Raw genomic sequence first — 14,631 nt, forward strand, 5'->3', positions numbered from 1 at the left:
TAGATTATTAATAAATATCATGGATATGTGTGTCTAATTCTAACGTTGTCAAAAATATTCCACAATTTAATTGTGATTATTTATTGCTCGTAAATCTTTCTAATAGTACGGTTGGTTTATTTTCATTTGGTCTAATGCCAATTCGTCCAATTGCCAACTCGTCTACTATCATTTGGTACCATCAGTTCATATCCAGTATCCACATGGTCCAATTGCCGTTTCGTCCACCCACCATTTCGTCTGATAACCAGTTGGTCCAATAACCATATAATATACCATTTGGTCTAATTAGACTAAGTGTTAATTGGGCAAAATGAATGAAAACTAAACGGATATTAGACCAACTGGTTGTGAGACGAAATGGTCATAGACGAACTGGTAATTAGACGAAGTGATGATTGGACCAAATGGTTGTTGGGCAAAATGTGGATGGACGGAATTGCAATGAAGGTAGACCATGTGGCAGGGGCCGCGGATCGGGGGGGGGGGCTTCAGCCCCCCACTTTTTTCCAAAACCGTGTACAAAAATGTAAAAATGACCATTTGATTGTGATTTTTAGCATGGTCAGCCCCCCCCCACTTTTGGCTCAGCCCCCCCCCCCCCCCCCGCTTTGAAAACCGTTCCGCGGCCCCTGTGTGGTGAGTGGACGAGTTGGCAGTTGACGAATTTGCAATTTACCATTACGGTTTGGTATGCATGTAGAATGAGTTTAGCTCTGATCTAAGAATAGTCTGTACAACTGAACTGTACACATGTGTGTGGGAAGAGATGATTCTTTGGGCAAAATAATTTATCATGTTCAGTCGGCCTATTATATTGCGTTACAAGTGCTAAACTATATTCAAATGCTTTCATGATCATGTCATTCATGAAAAAAAAAACACTGAGACAAATGAGTTGGAATGTAGAACGGATATATAAAGCATTCAGACAATACGCATTCATGTCGTTATGTCAGCTTGGGTGCTCAGTGACAAAAAAAAAGACATGGTTGATATTGAACAATCCTTTACCTGAGGCAAATACACCAAACGTATCCTTTATCAATGATCAGTCATCACAATGACAACGAACCGTGTTCTTCATGCACTGTAACAACTGTGGCGTTAAAACTGACACCAGCTGGTGTTAATAGAGGACCGCATCTTGAGGTCTAAAATTGCACCCTTGAGACTGAACGTAACACAAAAAAGTGTAAATGCCACAACCAAAGGTGTTGTAATAACACATATAGGTGTTAAACTAACATTGTCAATTTAACACCGGTGTAATTAACTGGTGTGGTCCTCTACTTACACCGATAACACCACAGTTTTTGCTGTGTGCAATAGCTCAGCAGCTGCGAGTGACCGTATTCCTTCGGGTCGAAAAATTATGCTAAATGCTCTAAAAATCTGATATTGCAGTTTAGGATGAGGGAGTTGAAAATCAATGTAAAAAACAACATCACACTGAAAAAACAGTTGTTACATTTACACTAAATGGTGCTGAGAGAGGACCAAGCAGAGCATTTACACCAGTGTTAAACCTATATTAGTGTATCGAACCTTTGTGTTAGTTCAGTCCAATGGTGAATTCTACAGTGTTTTTTTCTACACTTTCGGTGCTATATTAAAACACACGAGGGTGTGGCTGTTGCTGTTTAACATCGTACTATTTTTGCAGTGCACGACTACAAATGGTGCAGTTAAGGCCTACAACATTTGGAAAGATGCAATAGGGGTTGCCAGACCCCCTTCCCATCATCAGGCTCATAGAATATATCGTTTCACATATTATACTGTACATGACATCATTATTCAGACATTTATATATTGATAGTGATATCACCCACATTTTAATCCTATATTTTACTGGTTCTTCATCATCATATTCCATGTTATTTAGTGACACCACGTAAATATTCATACCGCTCAAGAATATCATTAGTAGTAGTAGTACATCATTATTTGCTACATTCTACTGCATAGTACAAAGTGGGGTACACTATGAAGAGTACAGTGATCATTGAATTACATTTGGCTAATGCCATGCATACGTTTCACTGTATAGCACCGTCATGTATAGGCCTATATGACAACGGAAATTCAGACATTTTTAAACCGAGTTATTTATGAAATCATTTTCAACTGAGCAAATACTCCTCGTGTGGCTTTGAACAGAGGCAAATTAGGGCATAGTAAACAAAGTAAAGGAAGATGGCAATGGATTTGTGTTTGAAGTATTGTGTTTATATGTCGCAAAAGCATTCAGCCATGATATAATTCAAATGAAAAAGAACAGTATACCACTATACCGTCCTTGTATCAACCATTGGTCTTACTAGGCCTACGCCTTCTGTTTCGGACCTAAAATAATTACCCATTTAGGCGGATCAAGTTGTGTTTCTTTCTTTTTGGTGCTTGTCGGTTTGTTTTGAGGGATAAAACGACTTTCCATGAGTAGTAATGAGCGGGGGGGGGGTGCATATTTGATGCTATTTTGTTTTACTTTTTTTTCATCCCTAACTGGTAAATTTTGGAACCGCCCCTGTTATTTGCCTATTAACGCACACAAACAGAATGTTGTTTTTTATTTTGATGACGAGCACGAAATGAGTGATGCCCCACTAGCATGACTAGGAATAATTAATAATGTTGGTTAAACAATTAAGGATCTATAGTTGTTTTTTTAATTCCCTGTTTTAACGAAAGTATAAATCATGTTCATTTTTTCCCGATGTCATAGCTAGTGATTTACAATCATCTTGTCAATGCACTCGATATAGAACAAAAACAATATACTTTATAAATGATTAACAGTAATTATACTTGCTTATTTTTTTATATCGCATTTGAAATTTACTATATCAGATTATCAGAAGTCTTTAAGCGTTCTACAGTACTGCATCATATTATAATACACTCTAAAAACAGTTTACCCAATATTGCTTGCTGGGTTAAATGATAACAAATACTTTGTAAGTCTTACGCAATGTTGCGTTGAAATTTACCCTTTAAACTTGCATTTTACCCGGGGAAAAACTTACACAGCAAACATGCTGCTTGTTCCCTTTCTACCCAATATTGGGTAATTTTTTTACTCAATATTTTTAGGCAAGGATATATCCTTGCTTTAGCAGATCAGCTGTTACGCGCAAAGCGTACTATGGGATAAATTCATGCTAGGTTTACATTTACCTCAGCTGGGTTAAGTGCAACACAATACGGATAATTTCTTGCTAAAGGAAATTGAGGCCCGGATTTGAACCAACAACCTTTTCATCAAGAGACGGGAGTCAGAACCACTAATTCATGACGCCTACATTTTGAGGAAATGTCAATATTGGCACAATAATTAATTCATTGCAGGTCCATGGTTATTCTTAGTTTTGATGTAGTTTAGTTTTTAGTTTAGATTTAATTGTTTTTTATAAAATACCGCTGATCAGTAACATAAACTTACCTTTATTTCACACGGACGTAAGTCCTTCATGAAATTCTGAAGAGCATTTCCCACAAATTGGTTTACACCATCTGTAAATTCATAATGTTAACGGAGATTACAACGATTTGGCAGGGGGAGGAGTGGAAAAACACACAATCATGATAAACATGATAAATGCGTTTTGAAGCGACGTTGACTTCTTTGGGCTCTATCATCTAAGCGTTGTCTTTTAGATACATAATTATCTAAAAAACTTTTGATTTATATTAATCTTTATAATTATATACTCAATCATTTATTCAGCTATTGTTTAATGTATCCTTTCATTTAATAATCAGTTACTGCATGTTTTAATAGGCCTACTAACTAAACGATGTTATATCATAGTACGATAGTATATTTATTCATTATTGTAATCCATTTCCTCATCTGTCTTCTGACTTTCTTTTCAACATAATAATGCTCTTCATTTTGTTTCGTTTTTATTTATCTCATTGTTATTTTATGTCATCTCAATCAAGAGACGGTGTTGTTACTTCAGTGGGTTGTATCAAGTCTAGCCTGCCGGGGCGTGGTAGCAATTAAATAAAATTCGAAGGGAAACATTATATCAAGCCACCGAAAGTGCTATTATGGTGGGAGTTGTGGTTATCGCCGTTATCGCCCCTTCTCCATATATGCGAGCGTGGCAATACATGAATATATAGGCCTACACTTAACTACAATAAATATTATTAAAGGGAGATACGCCAAGTACCTGTGGAGATACGCCAAGTACATTAACACGACTGGAGGGGGCTAACAGGGGCGTAATGTGTCAATTTTCTGACTGGTACATTATGGCATATCGGTTAACATTTCTAAAAACAAACAAAACAAAAGACATTGCGAGCGAGCGATAAACTTGACCTTATGTTGCTTAAAAAGTACAGTGAAATCTACTCTCGGTTGATAACTGATTACACGTTTCACACATTTTTGTTTGCCTTTCCATCCCTTTTTCTTGTATTGGTCATAAACGGTGTTTTGTGGGGGGGGGGGGGGGGGAGGGGTGGTTCTATCATGTCTAGTGTCCCCAAGCTCTCCCCCGTCATCCCATTTGATGGTGCTGGCAGATGAAAGAGGAAGTCATCAAGGTGATGCCGCATGTGTGGAGTGTGTGGAGTCTATTAATAACCCGGCTAGACCTATGCATGTCTATATTACATTGACTCTTCATGGATTTAAAGTATGTGGGATCGATCATTAACTAGCGTGTATGCTCTGCCTGACATAACGTGTGCATGTTACATGCATGGTGGTACATTAATTGGGACAACATGGTATGAAGATGTTTCATCTAACGCTAGGATTGGGAACGGAATGCTGCTAAATAGGTACATGCCAGGTCCACCCCAACAAAAAAGTTGATTTGAATATAAAGAGAAAAATCCAACCGGGCATAACACTGAAAATTTCGTCAAAATCGGATGTAAAATGAAAAAGTTATGACTTTTTAACACTTTGCATAAAGGAGAATGAAACCCTTGAAACCAGCTGAATCCATATCAAAGAGAAAAATCAAAGGAACACATTGTTGAAAGTTTGAGGAAGATTGAATGAATAATAAGAAAGTTATGAGCATTTGAATATTGAGATCACTAGTGCCATGTAGATCCTCCCATTGGCAATGCGACCAAGATCTGTGATGTCACACACGTACAACTCTCCCATTTGGACACTGAAAATATACCCCAAAACATTTCTTTTTGCTCATTCTAATCATATGACAAACGATTCATCAATGATATAATGTTGTGAAACCTCTGTTCTTGTCATCTCATAAAGAGAACACCTCACCTTGTGATAGACTCTATAAAAGTGAGAATATAAGTGAAATAAGTACTAAAGTAATGAGGGAGTTGTACGTGTGTGATATCACAGATCTTGGTCGCATTGCCGATGGGAGGATCTACATGGCACTAGTGATCTCAATATTCAAATGCTCATAACTTTCTTATTATTCATTCAATCTTCCTCAAACTTTCAACAATGTGTTCCTTTGATTTTCCTCTTTGATATGGATTCAGCTGGTTTCAAGGGTTTCATTCACAAAACAGTTATTTGCACATCCTGGTGGATTATTCTTCACATAATGGTTATCGTTTATTCAGTACTCACCCCCCCCCCCCCATCCCTCGTCTCTAGAAATAATGAAAAAAAAAAAATCCCCCACTGGTCATGAATTAGAGTTTAGTTTAAAACCTATAAAATGGAGGTGCCTACCAGCTTATTTCCACAAGCCAACGAGCTTTCTTAAACGTTCAATCATCAAGTTCTGCTCTAATACTTCATTATCTCTCAGTATACCCGCATAGTTGAATCAAAGAAGAATTATAGAAACACATAATCTTTCACGACACTTTGCGTTTCCAATTATCCATTTCCTGAATATATTTCAGAGATGTTCGTTTTTTCGTTTTCACTAATAGGATGATTTTAGTTTATTTTTGAAGTAGGGGAGGTTTTAGATATAGCCTTCACATTGTTTGTAAATCGGTCAGGTTTGCTCAAGTTTTCCAAACAAAACAACTACCGCAAATCATCAATTCATATTAATCAAAATTCTAAATGTTTATTTATTCATTTATTTATCTATCTATTTATCTATTTCTTCTTCTTCTTTTTTTTTTCTTCTTCTTATCATTATTAATATTATTATCATTGCCATTATTATTATCATTATTATTACACTGTAAAAAAATGAAGTGCTAATTTAGCACTTACAGTGCTTGTATAGTGACTGCACTACGAGTGCTGATTTTCTAGTTCAAATTTAAACTAAAAAATCAGCACTTGTAGTGCAGTCTCTATATATACAATCAGTGAAAGTGCTAAATCAGCACTTCATTTTTTACAGTGTATCATTATTATTATTATTATATTTTTATTATTATTATTATTACCATTATTGTTTTAGTTGTTGTTATTATTATTATCATTATCATTATTGTTGTTGGGGGAAGGGTGTAGATTATCGACTTGACAGTATTCCAATGTTTGATATTCAGGGCATTCCTCTCTGAGCGGGGATCATGTGACCGGCCTAAGGAACCCCGCCCACACTTAGCCAATATGACACCCTGAACAGCAGTTCAGCTCGCCAGCATTATTATCCAATTTGTATTTTTATGAGCATGAAGAGCGCACCATGCCTCCATCCCCATCGTCACAGCTCCCATCTTGTTTTCCATAAGGGATTTCCCTACAAATTTACCTTCAGCCGAGCAGCCACCTCAATCTTGACCCCTCCTCCACCCCCACAACACACATCCTGATACACATGGCCTCCCACCGTTCGCCCCTGTGACCCCATTCCCTCCGAATATGACACCCTTCGTATTTCTTGTATAGTCCCAGTCTGGAGAAGGGGAATTCCCTAAAATAGGAACGATTTGGGGTTTGGTTCTGACTGGGATTTTTTTCTCAATCTAAGGAGGCGAATTCGAATCTCAATGCTGCTCTAACAACCTTCGGCAAGAGGCAAGAGGTAGTCTACACTTTGCCACTCTCCACCCAGGTTGTTAATTTGATACCAAGTAGGATGCGTATGCCAGTGTTGTGGGCTCAGCAATGGAGTGACTTTGTAGCCGCGTCCGACTGACTTGTAATTTTGCTATTCAAGGCCCTACATCCCTTATTTTCCAATATGATTTTCACGTTTGTGTGAAAAACCAAGACTTGCAGTTCAAATTCAACTCAACAATAATACAAAAACAAATAATATACCAGTAAACAGATTACAGCAATACAAATGAATATCCGTTAGATACGACGTATCATAACACATAATAGTCGAGTGAGTAAAGAAATAGATTCATCTTTCTTTATTATGAAAATTGTGAATTTCTACTTGCCACAAATTAGTAACATTAGATTACCTTTCAAATATAAAACAGAAACATAGAACAAAAAAAGGAAGGAAGAATGGGAAAAGGAAAGATCAAACGAGAGAACGATGGAAAAGGAATGAAGAAAGAACTAAATGAAAAGGGCAGATGAATGAAACAAAAATGAATGAAAAAAGAAAATGACAGAAAGTAAAGAATGGAGGACATAGAAAGAAATACGAAAATGACTAAAGAAACTAAGGAAAATGATCCCAAGGAAAACAAACTGCGATAAAGGAGAGAATTTAAAATTAATTTATTTGCTGGTAACATTCAATACCGCATAACCATCTTAATCACGGATTTAAACACCCTTTGTCTTCTCGTATTCTTACTTTTAGAATTTTCATTTTCTAGAATCGTATCATATATCCCTGTGCACTTGATTATCATGGACATGATGTCAGTATGAAAGTATGAAAGAATACCGATAATCATTGGGTATAATGCCTATAAAAATTAAGATGAATAATTTTATGTGGAACGTTACAATGACCTGAATATGTCCGTAGATTTGTATAAACCAGGATATCTGTTTAACATGAAACAGTAATTTGAAAATCGATTTAATGAATAATTTTATCACGTTAAAATATCCTTAAAGCCTCATTAAGAACAAACGCTTGAAATCTGACTTAAGATTTGGTGAATATTTATTAAAATTGTGAACTACATCGGATTATAACGGACAATCTTTAAAAAATCGATATGACTCTTAAATAATTTTTCATGAATAATTGTTTGATAATATGAATTTGAATTTGGTCGTCAACAGTGCCATATATAGCGCACTCTTTCGGTAATGATGCCTGTTTTTTCTTCAATCATTCATATATTTATCTTTCATTACCATGACACTTAACTTTTGTATCCCAAAATTTTTGACCACTCTATGCTTGAGAAGTGATTTTAGATTAAAGAAAATATACCTTTTTGAGAAGTCTATACATATGCCATGGCTTTTTTTTTAATTTTGATATTTTAATCGAATAAAAAAATGATGACGGAAAGGTTTATGTGCATACTGTCATCAAAGACTGATTCCAATGTGTATTTTTGGACACCGTAATTAATCAAGCTCACGCCTCATTTAAACGTGATTAATTTGTACTTTACTTTTATAGTGCAATCAAATTATCATTGAAAACAAAGTTGTTCGCAATTGAACATGATTAATGTGTGGTTGAGATTTAATTTTTTTTAAGGTTCGAGTGGGACTTTCGTTTCGTGGAATATCCACCAATATATACATTAAAAATAATATTTTCTAAGCCGAGTGCGTTTGTAATCTTTCAAGGGTAGGCCTATATGTAATTATTCCAATGCCAGAGCAAAACTTGGTTTATAAAATAGTGATGTGCATCCCGGTTATATTTTGATCAACCATCCTCATTTTAAATCCATGACCGGTCATTATAACAAGTCATTAGTACCAGTCATAAAGCTGTGTGCGCTATGAACGCCTAGCTTAGCCGGGTAATATAGGAGCGCCTTGAGCACCTAACAAGGTGGATATGTGCGCAATATAAATACCCTATATTATTATTATTATTATAAACAAATTTTCCTATCAACTAAAATAAATGACCGGTCACGTGATAGATATCAGCCAATCATGATTATTATTAACATCCAATATACTATTTTATAACTAATTATGAATGATCAAGCTATTTTTTCTTCAAATTTTTTGTAGTGGAATACAACATTGAAAATTTTCCTTGATGGTGCTGCTTGTATTATTCTTCATAGGCAGCACCCCCCCCCCTCCCAGGTGTGCTGGAAGATGTGTAATAAATGAATAATGTAACCATAATAACCTTAATTTTGTGGTGAAACCCTTTTTTTTTGCTATTTAAACTTTCATCAGCACCCCCCCCCCCCAAAAAAAAATAAAACGTTCCCAGGACCCTAAAACAACGTATGTTCTGCTATCAAATGAAATATGAATATGGCATTGTCATCTATGTAAATGGCATTTACATGTTGCGATTGCTACTTGTTTCATTTTTTTTCTGTCTATGCAAATGAATTTGTTCCTTCTTATTCTTAGTATCCTTTTGTCTCACTTTGTAGTTTCAATCTCGATTTCATTGTGACATATTGGACATAATATATAATAGTGTGTATAATACTGTGGTACTTAACCACCTAATGAATTGTAAATTAAGCAATAAGTAAAAAGTTCGTATGTACATCTGCATGCAGTGATTATTAATGTATCATTCGCTTTTTAATATAATTATTAATGAAAGCATAACACAAGGAAATCAAACAATATCATAGATAACAAAATATAATATTGTGAGGCATCCATATTACGCGTTACACGCAGAATACTGTTTAACTCCGCTAAACACATGCATTATACACATAAGAAACAGCATAGTATCCAGGAAGCCGTCATCCATTTTGTAACAATCTTAAATTAACAAGGAAGTAAAAAATCAACAGAAAACGCATTCATGGAGTAAACTCTTACAAATGCCCATGTTGATTTCCGTTGGAAGTAATTCAACGTCCACAATGTATAATAATTCAGCTCTTGTGTATATCATTCGTTTTAACATTAAACGCGACAGATCGCAAAAACTAAATAAGAAGAAGATGCTAATATCAACAACGTATGCAAGTGTATATAGTGGGGTAGATATTTTAATCTGGGATTCCCTCCTGAAGACATATTCATATGAATAGAGAGTATGGATGGGGACAGGAATAAATTAAAAACAATATATTAAAATAAAAAAAAGAGGTCCCACGACCAAAAAAGGAAAAAATGGGGGGAAAAATAATGAAATACGACATGTTTTATTAAATATTGTGTCAAAATCTGTCACTAAGCACATTGTCATTTTCAAAAGGCAAAACTTTCTCCTACAACTTTTAAATTTTTGTTTTTCCTTATGTTGTGCATTATTCAACCACTGGAGAAAGAAGGGAATATGGAAAAGACTTGAGAAAAAGGGATTGAGGCAAATTAGGAGTCATTGTACTTTGTGATCACTCAACTGCAATTTGTCAACTTTGTGACGAAGGCCTAAAAAGAAGGAAAAAAATGTGTGGGTTCTTTCTATTCATTACCGCCTTTGAAATCTATATTATTTTTTTGTTAGTATTTGCTCCTTACAATTCAAATATGTGTATTGATAACTATATGTTTAGCGCAGAGCTTATTTATAAATGAAAGTCAATGGCTATTAGCTGTCATGAAATGCTCTCTTGGCCTATAGGGTTTTCGTTACTACTATAGGAACTTTTTGACTCATGTTTTTTTTTTTCTTCTTTTCTTTCTTTTTTTCCGGATTAGCGGGCCCGCACCCAATGGGTTCATGATTACTCTTACTCAATGTTTTATTATCAATTGTTCAGTGAGTTGTTTTCTTTATTCATGCACTGTCATGGTTTGTGCGTGCAAATCTCTTCCATCTCTTTCAAAACAATTGCCAAGCAAAACAAATGAAGGGTTATCATTTTTAGAAAACGGAATCGCGGCCAGTGGATATTGATAAAGAAATGGTGTATTGCCAAAAGCAAGTGATTGCCACCAATAATAATTAGGAATAAAAATAATAGTACTGTCTATCAGAATTTGACACCCCCGCCGTTTATACTACGTATGCTCTATACTGTTGTGCAAATGAATATATGCATGGGAAGGTATCTCTTGCCAGCCCCCCCCCCCTCCTCCGAATTTCTTACACATCAGCTGAGATTGTCTTGGCTATATAGCTGCACCTATACATGGAAATGCAGCTCACAATTACCAAATCCAAACTACAGCATGCATGCTGTCCAGATGCGTTCATTTTACCCCTTGAAATAGATATGCAGAGGCTTACACTGAAAAGCCCAACGAGTTCGGAGCAGGATTTAAAAAAAAATAGAAAAAAATAATCATCTCCCCTTCTCTGTCTCTTTCTCTCTCCGAACTGATCCAAGGTGATGATGCACGGCTACATTGATATAAATACTCAAAATGATATCATTGTGCACTGACCACCGTATCGGTTTATTTCCAATTCGTCTAATGCCAGTTCGTCCAATTGCCAACTCGTCTTCTATCATTTGGTCTACCATCAGCTTGTCCACTATCCACACGGTCTAATTGTCAATTCGTCCACTCACCATTTGGTTTAATAACTAGTGGGTCCAATAGCCATTTAGTCCATATACCATTTGGTCTAATTGGACAATGAATGAAAATGAAATGGATTTTAGACCGGTTATGAGAGGAAATGGTCATAGACGGAATGGTGATGAGACAAAGTGATGATTGGACCAAATGGTTGTTGGACAAAGTGGTTTTTAGACGAAATGTTGATAAACGGAATGGCATTAGACTTAATGAAAGTAGACCATGTGGTGAGTGGACGAGTTGGCAATAGAGGAAATGGTAATTTACCACCGTATCGACTTCCAGCTATTTTATGCCAACATTTCAATTTCCGCGAAAGACAACAAATCAATCTGACCATGGAAATGAACTTTTTTATCAGTTTCGCTAACAAAAATATATTGATATTAACTTACATATTCTCCCCGCTGTGCCGATGCATAGCCACCGAGAAGCCGAACTGCGATTCGGTATCGTTGATAGAATGTACAACTGGGGCATTTAAGTCCATATTAAAACCTTGGACCATGGTCAAGACTGACCAAAGTGACAGAAAGAAAGTAAAGGGTGATATCTCCGCCATGGCTCTCCTTTGATTCCAGAGTTCCAGAAGTTCTGACTTCTGAGGATCTTGGAGAAAACTTTTCCGTGTTAGGAGCTGTCCACTTGACCCCGATGTGCTTCTCGGGACACCTTCTAAGCACTACCAGCAGAAGTTTTGTTTTGAGCAGATAAAGTTTTATCTTTCATCCGCTAAGTGGATTCACATACGGAGTCGACCCATATTTCCTTTAGTATTAGTGAATTGAATCTGCAATGATTCCAAAGCCTTTAGTGAATAGGCAAAGTACTTATTTGGAACTTCCACGGGCATTGAAAACCTTGGTTGACTACTCCCCAACAAGAGAATCTGGTCGTTAACAGAGTACCTCCCACTCCGCAGCTCCGCTCGCAAGTTTCGTTGGGTCAATGAGCATGACGATTATGAAACCACTGAACAGCACGTTCGCAAACTTACAATAATGTTGTACGCCGAAAAGAAGTACTTGGCCCTTATTCCATAGTTATTCCAATATTTGATTCATGAAGATTGGGCTCACACTGCGTGTCAAAAGCAGCTACACAATGCGCCTCAATAATTGTTTGCCAATCATGCCTCCAGACATGCAAATGCACGAAACAACAAATGCCACTGTCAAGTCTTTTTTCCCCAATTTTGACAACTAAAGAAAAGGTCAGGTATTGAACGTCAACAATAGACCTGGAATTCAATATGAAAATGATGACATGAAGATTTCGAAGCGGGGTGTAGGCTAATGCTTCTTTAGTTGGCAAAGGTTGTTTCCCTAGGTCAGTTCATTAAGGAAAAAAGTGCGAAAGAAGCTTCGCAGACTCCCAAAATAAAACACTGAGCGTTATAGGATACTATCAGTGCATCATCTTAGCTAGTTCATGCTCTGAACGGCAAGCAATAATGCTTGAGCATGACCATGCAGGATGAAGACAAGACGTTTTCATTTGGAGAGTCCAACCAGTAGAAATGAATTTTACGGCATAATTATGAATGAATATAGGACTCCAATACAGCATCGGGGATTCCTCTATTGCCCCGGGCTCAAAATCCAGTCGAGGTGCATAAATCCAATCTCGATATTGCTCAGATATGACAAAGGACTTGCGAATTCTTATGAGTCGGTGCACGTTCAGGGATATCGTCTACAATATACTGTCCCTCTGAGCGTTTACCGTTATTGACTCGAAGTAAATTCGAAAGCAGGGCCGAAGATGAAAACACGAGGAAGACCTAAGCTCCAGGATTAAACAATGAAGACACGCTACATTCGGACATTTGATATAGGGGAAGTTTCAATAATTGTATTATACATAATTAGCAGGTTATTGACGATTAGGTTAGTCTATGATTCACAGACCATAATATTCCCAATAACGCATCACATGATTTTCAGCAAGGCGGGTCAGTGCACATCCAGCTTTCAGAACCATTCAAATCCCAAATGAGTTACATAATATGTTTTTGTATTACTATACAGTACGAATAATTAATTTGAATAATAAATAATTACTACCTTCGTCATTCACTTTAGACCCCTCATAAGAATAACAAAAATAACACAGAGATTGGTATGCATCGCTGTGCACATTTAAATATGATACACATGTTTAAAGGCCTATACAAAAAAATGCTGAAATGTTAAGATAAATCATTGTCATTGATTATAAGCCTGAACAAATCAAGGGCAAGTTGAACTTTTACTCACAATACTCACAATAAGCTAGTTCGACTTGGTAAACAAAAATCTCAATATCCTTATTTGAATAATCATTCGCCACAAGCCAAGTGGCGGGGGGGGGGGGCGGGGCTGGTAAAATTGAGTGAAAGACTAACTGGGTCTGGGGATTAAGACTGTTTACAATGTTCCTCGCCCCCATCACTCGGAGAAATAAGGCGTTTATCCCAAACATACCTTAGGAAAGAAATGGGAATTCAATATCAAACGGAAGCGTCCACTTTTTGAAAGTGAAGTCGAATGAATATTTTATAACGAATTATATTTGAATTGAACTGGATAAGAAAACCGAATAATTCATGCGATATTGAACCCTGATAGTTGGTCACAGCAGGGCCAGAAATGCATGTTTTCTGTAATGTGTTCAACCGGTTCAAACCCTAATTTTAAGACATAAAACAGGCAGAAGAAACCTGGAAAATATATCAATGGGGATAAGAAAGTGAATAGAGCATGAATTCTAAAAAAGGGTCAAACTTTTCTGCTAGCTCGCTTCCTTTTATACATATTAAATTTGCCACATATTAATACCTTGTTTTGCCACCCCCCAAAAAAAAATTTCTCACGTAGGCCTGTATGTAAATTGTTTGAATGAAGTTCAAATGAGAATAACCCTGAAAGTATTGCTGGTTAATCTTATGGTTTAATCTAACGTGGTTTTACGTTTGTTTTGTTTTGATATATCAAGTACATTGTATGCCCATAATTGCTATGAATACAACATGTACAAGGAACTAACTATTTGGTTTGCGGTGCCCTATCCTGCTTAAGATTAACAAAGACCCTGAAACCAATTTCAAACCGTGAAAATGGCCATGTTAAAAAAATATATAATTATGACATTTTATT

General features: G+C 36.3%; 1 protein-coding gene across 1 annotated transcript in view; it reads right to left on the reverse strand.

Moving 5' to 3' along the window:
• LOC129274096 (integrin alpha-V-like) overlaps nucleotides 1-12,002 on the reverse strand; it is a 54,920-nt gene extending 42,918 nt beyond the window's left edge. The window contains exon 1 of the mRNA XM_064108954.1: nucleotides 11,890-12,002. Within this exon, the coding sequence (XP_063965024.1) occupies nucleotides 11,890-12,002 (113 nt within the window). The remainder of the gene's footprint in view (nucleotides 1-11,889) is intronic.
• Between the last annotated feature and the right edge of the window lie 2,629 nt (nucleotides 12,003-14,631).

This window comes from Lytechinus pictus, chromosome 13 (assembly GCF_037042905.1).
Source record: "Lytechinus pictus isolate F3 Inbred chromosome 13, Lp3.0, whole genome shotgun sequence".
NCBI classification, from domain to species: domain Eukaryota; kingdom Metazoa; phylum Echinodermata; class Echinoidea; order Temnopleuroida; family Toxopneustidae; genus Lytechinus; species Lytechinus pictus.